General features: G+C 49.0%; 1 protein-coding gene across 3 annotated transcripts in view; it reads right to left on the reverse strand.

Annotated features, from left to right (window-relative positions):
* Positions 1-201: 201 nt before the first annotated feature.
* The window catches only part of LOC133119415 (protein arginine N-methyltransferase 8-B), a 32,064-nt gene continuing 24,793 nt past the window's right edge, over positions 202-7,472 (reverse strand). For all 3 annotated transcript variants that reach the window (XM_061230007.1, XM_061230006.1, XM_061230008.1), the window contains exons 9-10: positions 1,865-1,986; positions 202-1,273 (exon numbers count right to left, since the gene is read on the reverse strand). In XM_061230007.1, coding sequence (XP_061085991.1) covers positions 1,190-1,273; positions 1,865-1,986 — 206 coding nt within the window. In that variant the 3' untranslated portion in view covers positions 202-1,189. The remainder of the gene's footprint in view (positions 1,274-1,864; positions 1,987-7,472) is intronic.

The raw sequence follows: 7,472 nt of genomic DNA on the forward strand, positions 1-7,472 counted from the left end.
GGTCCGTTTCTGGATTTCAGACCAACTTCTGCTCTTAATTATGTCATTATCTCAGTCAATTACGTGATCTGTCATGTCTAGCCACATTCCGTGATGTAAACAGCAGCCGATAAATGTTCTTGTCCTGTACAATTTCATTGTGGTCTGGTTTTACGAGTGAATCGGTCATGGTGCATATGGCTAATTAGATGATTGAGTTGCAAAAAAATCCTGCATACACACCGGCCCTCCAGGACTGATGTTGCCCATCCCTGATGTAGATGAATACGGTCTGGCTTTGTGCAATCACCCCCCCCCCACCCCCCCCTCCCCAAAACCCAACCCCCATGCACGGTAAAACACACACCCACCGACAGCACGGCTTGAATCAAGACTACAACACACACTGCGGAATATTCGGCCAACACCTTTGATACATGCTTGTTCATTAAAACACACTCCCGACAGCAACCACACACAGCAATTCACAGCTTATACACAGCACCGAACGGCATTATTTCATCCACAACACAGCCCCCCAACCAGTGCAGGGTCTGAGCAATCATTCAAGAGAAAATTCCATTATCCGTTGAAAATGTTTCTCATGTGTACTTCCTTATTAGATTTCTTAACGTATTGCCTGCAAACAAAGACTTTAATATCCTAAAGTACGACAGTGGGAAATCAAGATTTACTCAAAGGACTGAACATGCAAATAGCCTGCAAACACTCGCTTTTTAACCTCACCAAAGACAGGAAGGCGTTCAGATTTATTGAAAACATTAATGCCCTCGATATTCACTATTATCTCATCAGGATCTTGCGTCCCGAGTGATACCCATGTTGTAATGGAAGGCTTATTATTTTTTTAGCAAGAATACAATACTAAACCAGTGCATTATGGGACTCCGCTGTACCCCGATTGTTTTGGAAGAGCTATAGCCATTGTCACAGCCTTAGTCGCCAACAGGAACCGGCTTGCGCCTGTTCCGCACCGCACCTCTGCCCCGACTAACATTCATCACGAAAAAGCAACAGTACTCAGTTATCGTTACATTCAAAGCTGCGTTCTGAACAGTCTCGAGTGCCGAGTGCTCGCTCGCGGTGGGACGGCCGGCGCTAAGGATGTCGCTCGGTGCCCCCGTCTCGCGCCGATGACATCACGCGGGAGACCCCCGCCTCTCGAAACTCCGCCCCCCCCGGCGGGCGCCTAGCGCATCTTGTAGTCGTGGGAGATGGCGGCTTCGCACAGCTGGCCTTTGAAGTCCAGCTCGAAGGTGAAGTCCAGGTCGCGCTGGCGGGGCGGAAAGAAACAAAATGGAGGGCAGACGTGTTTCTATCAGTGCGTTCGACCAGGACTTCCTGCTTCTGCCAGCACTGATGCAGCAGTGCCCTCTATCACTGTGCCTTATCGCTCCTGTTGTCCTCATTGGACAACAGGAGCAATGGACCCTGCATTCCATAGTTCTACAACAGTGAAAACCCCTGATATTTATTTATACATTTCTAAAATATGCATACTTAAACCAAAATTGCAATTGTTATACTTGGAACAGTATGGAACACCAAGTCAAAGATGCAGGACAGCATCTCCAACCCTGGTCTTGGAGAGCTACAGGGTCTGCAGTGTTTCTGCACTTAATTCATGAATGAGATATTTTATAGTTAACTCACCTCACCTGGTTAACTGGGTTCCAACAGCGTGCTGATTTTAAGGCTTGATTTCAAACGAAAACCAGCAGAACCAGTATCTCTCCCGGACCAGGGTTGGCGACCACTCCTCTGACGTAATGTGATAATTAGGACGATATGAGCGCAGAAACGTGCGCGTGGGCCTTCTAAAGAACGGCACAGGAACTTCCCCCGGCGCGGGACAGGAACTCACTATGTTCTTCTCGTTGGGCTTCATGGAGATGCTGCCGACGATCTCCTCCCCCCTGCGGACGGTCAGGTACTCCTCCAGGTAGAACACGGTCTGCTTCCAGTGCGTGTACGCGGCGTCTGGTGCTTCAGAGAGAGACGGCACACACGCGTTCACGACGGCTCTGACCCTCACCCGTCCTCTGTCACTGCCCGCCTCTCGACTACAGGCGGGTGGCGCTTCGTGTACGGCCCTGATAGGCCAGCTGAAACTGAACTTTAGAGCGGCGCTTCCGAATTCAGGTTTCTGTGTCATCGCGTACCGGTGGGCGTGTACGTCGATCGAATGGCTGTCAGTTTTCCGTTCCCCTCCAATCGAAATTGTTCTCATGCGGCGGTGTGCGTCCTCATTTGATGTCAGTCAAAATGCCCTTCAAAAGACCCCCCCCCCCCCCCAAAAAAAAATGTTTTGTTTCAGCTTGTCAATTTCTGAGTGAATTGAATTTGAATGCCTTTACTTCAGTGGTGGGGAACGCACACACGCGCCTGTCTCTGGACATAAGTTCTATTTTTGTATCCCTAACCAGGGAAGGTCCACAGACAACATGTTTCTCTTTCAAGGACAATCTGGGAGAAATGCCAGTGAGAACAGTTGCAATTGTGGAGAGACCGGGAGAGAGAACAGGGGTGACGCCCCTGGGGCAGTTTTGTGGGCTAAGTGCCCAACAAGTTGTTACTTTTCGTGTAGAGACCCAACCTCATCCCTCTAGATACAGGTCAGCATATGATCACCGGAGGCCTGAACAACCCCGCCAGGCTACCCTGCCACCAGTAATTATTATTTTATTTACTTTTTTAGTTTTATGGGAGCGGTTTGTACCCACTACAGTGGTGGATGTACCACTCTAGCTGTAATGCAAGCTTTTAGCACTTTTTAACAACTTTATCGTTGTGTCCAAGCTCTTTGTTTTCAGACCATCTCCTCATTCCCGAGGTCCAACTCACGGCCCCCTCGAAAGCTTTAAAATCAGCTGTAAAGATGTTCTGACCGCTCTCCAAAGCCACTAAAAAGTATACGAGCGTTAGTCTGCCAGAGGTTTACGGCTCAAACATATCAGTTTATCTGTCTGCGTGGAGTTATAAATCATGCCCTGCACACATCGAAATTTTAAGAGACTCTCCGATTATAATTAGCACTTGTAGAATGCGTCACTGGTGTGAGGATGATTTACCTCCCTTTGACTTGCTCGTCTTTTTAAACGTGTGAGTAAGACACGGTTCTCTCCCTCTCCACCTCAGCTGGTGTGTGGTGAGCGCACAAAATGGCCGCCGTTGCATCACCCAGGTGGGTGTTGCACATCGGTAGTGGTCGAGGCGAGTTTCCCCTTCATCACTGTGAAGCTCTTTGAGTGGGAGAAAAGCCCTATATAGATGCGACTATCCATCTATCTAATGCGTGAACATAAAAAAAAATACGACGTTTTATAAATCGCTCATTTATCTACACATGCTCTTGCATTTGGGCTGTCAAATGCGTCCTTTCGAATTACGCTTCCCGCGAATGGTTTATGTCGATAGCCTGATTGAAACTCCACACGGCGCAGGTCTCGCGGGGTTGCTTGACGGTTTGGCGGACGTGCCACTCAATCTTCATTATTTCTGACGCGTTCTATCACCGAAGGGCCCGCCCGCGCGTTTCGTGTCTCTTAAAAGAGCATCGGTTATGAGCGTTTAACGGAACATCAGTCAATCGCGAGGTCTCCAGTCGACTCCGTCGAGAGAAGCGCCCGCCGTGAGAGCGAGACCGTTAGTGAGCCGTTATTGGCCGATTCAAATGTGGTCATTAGCCGACAGGAAGCAGGAGCCCACGGTACCGTAACGCTGTTACCCTCGCTCACCAGGAGTGGGGTGAATTTTACGTCAGTCGAGGTTAAGGCTAGGTTAAGGTTAAGGGGCGACGTGGCTCAGGCAGTAAGAGCGGTCGTCTGGCAGTCGGAGGGTTGCCGGTTCGATCCCCCGCCCGGGCTGTGTCGAAGTGTCCCTGAGCAGGACGCCTAACCCCCAAATGCTCTAGACGAGCTGGTCGGCGCCTTGCGTGGCAGCCAATCGCCGTCGGTGTGTGAGTGTGTGTATGAATGGGTGAATGAGAAGCATCAATTGTACAGCGCTTTGGATACAGGCGCTATATAAATGCCTGCCATTTACCATTTAAGGCCCATCCACGAGAACCATATCTATAACGACAGCACTGACACCAGTCAGTTTGTGGAGAGAATGAGGCAGTATGAACAAGCAAAGTTATTCAATCTGACGAGATAACGTCCTGAACAAACGCGTGAGCGGGCGTTGAGTGGAATGAGACTCGCCCTGGACGTGAAATATTTTTCGCTGAATTGACGCGTCACATTTGCAGTTTATTCACAATATTTCCTTGACAGCCTCAGCATTGTTTATGGATTATTCCAGAAAAATATGATTTGTTTAGTTTCAGTGGAACTGCTTGCTTGCGCAAAATGGAAAAAGTCCCGTCGAATTTAAAACCAGAACGCTCCTTCATTTGCATAAAGCAGTAAGTGCAGACATGATTAGCCTCTCAGTGCCTGCGGTGCCTCTCTTCTGCTGCTTTTAGGAAACTGCAGAGACTTATCTCTGACCTCTGACCCCTGACCTCTGACCCCACCGCCCTGCGCCTGTCCCACAGAGGAAACGGCTGGCTGGAATGGAAATGTTATGACTACGGGTCTGGGGCTGAAAGACTGGGCTGCCCCGGGCGTACTTCATCTCGCACAACGTTCCCACAACGTTCCTGCTACGTAGTGGCAATGTTACGACATGCACTAAACGTTCCAGTGACGCTGCGAGAACGTTTCGTGTGAGCTGAGCGCAGGGTTCTTGCCTGAGGACTGGCCTCCTCACATGGCATTGCTGAGGAGCTGGGGGGGAAATCGAGCGTTGCAGAGCTACGGCAGCCGTCTGAGGGCAACCCATCTGTCTCTCCCTGCCGGGGTGACGATAACTCACTAAAGACCTCTCTGTACAGCTGCCTGCTGACCCCACGCCTGAACCACTCCGCTTCAGAACCAGGGACACGGCATCTCTACTGCGGTGGTTTTCTGTATGAGTCCAGCACAGTGCAGTTATTAAGCTGATGCTTTTATCCAAAGCGACTTACGGTTGTGTCTTAACGTGGCTACACCGGGGCTTGAACCAACAACCTTCCGGGTCCCAGTCATTGAGCTTAACTATTGACTACTAAACATTTTTATTCAACATTTTCTCAGGAGAAACTGTCTGTCAGTTTGGAGTTTAGTTCAGTTTGGAGTTTCATCAGTTTTGAGTTTCATCGGTTTGGAGTTTTATCAGTTTGGAGTTCTGTCGGTTTTGAGTTTAGTTCAGTTTGGAGTTCTGTCAGTTTTGAGTTTAGTTCAGTTTGGAGTTCTGTCAGTTTTGAGTTTAGTTCAGTTTGGAGTTCTGTCAGTTTTGAGTTTAGTTCAGTTTGGTGTTCTGTCAGTTTTCAGTTTAGTTCAGTTTGGAGTTCTGTCAGTTTGGAGTTCTGTCAGTTTTGAGTTTAGTTCAGTTTGGAGTTCTGTCAGTTTTGAGTTTAGTTCAGTTTGGAGTTCAGTCAGTGTGGAGTTCAGTCAGTGTGGAGTTCAGTCAGTGTGGAGTTCAGTCAGTGTGGAGTTCAGTCAGTGTAGAGTTTAGTTCAGTGTGGAGTTCAGTCAGTGTGGAGTTCAGTCAGTGTGGAGTTTAGTTCAGTGTGGAGTTCAGTCAGTGTGGAGTTCAGTCAGTGTGGAGTTCAGTCAGTGTGGAGTTTAGTTCAGTGTGGAGTTTAGTTCAGTGTGGAGTTTAGTTCAGTGTGGAGTTTAGTTCAGTTTGGAGTTTAGTTCAGTTTGGAGTTTAGTTCAGTTTGGAGTTCTGTCAGTTTTGAGTTTAGTTCAGTTTGGAGTTCAGTCAGTTTTGAGTTTAGTTCAGTTTGGAGTTCAGTCAGTTTTGAGTTTAGTTCAGTTTGGAGTTCTGTCAGTTTGGAGTTCTGTCAGTTTTGAGTTTAGTTCAGTTTGGAGTTCTGTCAGTTTTGAGTTTAGTTCAGTTTGGAGTTCTGTCAGTGTGGAGTTCAGTCAGTGTGGAGTTCAGTCAGTGTGGAGTTCAGTCAGTGTGGAGTTCAGTCAGTGTGGAGTTTAGTTCAGTGTGGAGTTCAGTCAGTGTGGAGTTCAGTCAGTGTGGAGTTCAGTCAGTGTGGAGTTCAGTCAGTGTGGAGTTTAGTTCAGTGTGGAGTTTAGTTCAGTGTGGAGTTTAGTTCAGTGTGGAGTTTAGTTCAGTTTGGAGTTTAGTTCAGTTTGGAGTTCTGTCAGTTTTGAGTTTAGTTCAGTTTGGAGTTCAGTCAGTTTTGAGTTTAGTTCAGTTTGGAGTTCAGTCAGTTTTGAGTTCAGTCAGTGTGGAGTTCAGTCAGTGTGGAGTTCAGTCAGTGTGGAGTTCAGTCAGTGTGGAGTTCAGTCAGTGTGGAGTTCAGTCAGTGTGGAGTTTAGTTCAGTGTGGAGTTTAGTTCAGTGTGGAGTTCTGTCAGTTTTGAGTTTAGTTCAGTTTGGAGTTCAGTCAGTGTGGAGTTCAGTTCTGTGCCACTGTGCTGCACTGTAAATAAGCTGTCACATGCTCTATCACGACCTCAGATTAGCTCTATAGACATTGCCAGTATACGAGCACCTCTGTTGCCAAACATCGCATTATTCCTCGTTCTTTCCCCCTCCAGCCGTGGCTTTGTCCCCGGCTTAAAAGCCCCGGGACTCTGACGGCGCAGACGGGCCGCGGGGCCCAGAGAGCCCCCCCCCCCCCCCGCCCCGCCGGCCGCCAGCGCTCTGCGAGGGGCAGGGCCGCACGCGAGCCGCTCTGCATTCCCACAGCAGCTGATTCTCATCTCCACCGCCTGCTGTCCGCTGTCCCCCGGGGGGGTCACCGTCGAGCCAAAATGGCGGATGGACGACAGCTGGGCCCGACGGTCGTACGCACCCGGTTAACGCGAAAACATTCTCGCAATGTCGCTGCAATGGCAATGTTATAACACTGACTAAACCTTCCGGTAACATTGTGAGAACATTGTGTGTGTTAGCTGGGTAATGGTCACTGTATGACTGACGTATGACTGCCTAAGGGTTTTTTTCTTCTAAGCATAACTTGGAGTGCAATATAATATTATTGTATCACTTTCAATTGGTGAGATATTTTTCTTTGGGGACGTTGCTCGGAGTAATTAGATGTGGGCGTAAGATCGCCTGCAGTTTGGAAGATTTCCTATAATCTCTGAAATAACCACTAGGGGTCACATTTGGACTGATTTAAGGGTCTCTACATCCCCAGTTAATTCAGATAAACCCGTGCAGAAGTGCTCTGGCTCGTCTCCCAGTTGGGCAGAAAACGAGGTCTGCGTCTTTTCCTGAGGAAGACAGGAAATAAGTTGTCTCTTCTGAGAACAGCTCCCGCTGGCCTGTTAGAGCTCAGGCCAGCCACGAACACCCCCGCTGGCCCACAATGCAGCGCTTGCCTCGATCGCTCGCCCCCCCCCCCCCCCCGTCTACAGGGAAGTGCACAGGTCCGTGACCCGAAACATCTGACACCACAGCCGAGACGTCTGAATCCACTCC

This window comes from Conger conger, chromosome 19 (genome assembly GCF_963514075.1).
Source record: "Conger conger chromosome 19, fConCon1.1, whole genome shotgun sequence".
Classification (NCBI taxonomy): Eukaryota; Metazoa; Chordata; class Actinopteri; order Anguilliformes; family Congridae; genus Conger; species Conger conger.